This window comes from Myotis brandtii, unplaced genomic scaffold (genome assembly GCF_000412655.1).
Source record: "Myotis brandtii unplaced genomic scaffold, ASM41265v1 scaffold888, whole genome shotgun sequence".
Lineage (NCBI taxonomy): Eukaryota > Metazoa > Chordata > Mammalia > Chiroptera > Vespertilionidae > Myotis > Myotis brandtii.
Window position 1 is genome coordinate 94,176 of NW_005371636.1, and position 265 is coordinate 94,440.

Genomic DNA, 265 nt, shown 5'->3' on the forward strand with positions numbered 1-265 from the left:
CGCCCGCGCTCCCTCTCTTCTCGCTCTCATCCTCCGGAAGGCGGCCTGTAGAGTCACCACGGCCGCCTTGGTCTTCAGATACCAGAGCCGCTGCTCCCTCCCAAGGCGGTGGGCCCGATAGCGGGCCTGGATCAGACGCGCGGCCTCCCTCAGGGCTGCCCACCTCCTGCGCTGCGCGTGCATCCTGTACTGCGCCTGGATGACGATGGCGCACTCGTGTCGCTTCTGGATCTGCCTTCTCACTGTCCTCGCCCTCCACGCGGCC

General features: G+C 67.9%; 1 protein-coding gene across 1 annotated transcript in view; it reads right to left on the bottom strand.

The window, feature by feature from the left end:
* Window positions 1-265, bottom strand: part of ASPM (abnormal spindle microtubule assembly) — a 33,193-nt gene that overhangs the window by 11,061 nt on the left and 21,867 nt on the right. The window contains exon 20 of the mRNA XM_005885001.2: window positions 46-148. Within this exon, the coding sequence (XP_005885063.1) occupies window positions 46-148 (103 nt within the window). The remainder of the gene's footprint in view (window positions 1-45; window positions 149-265) is intronic.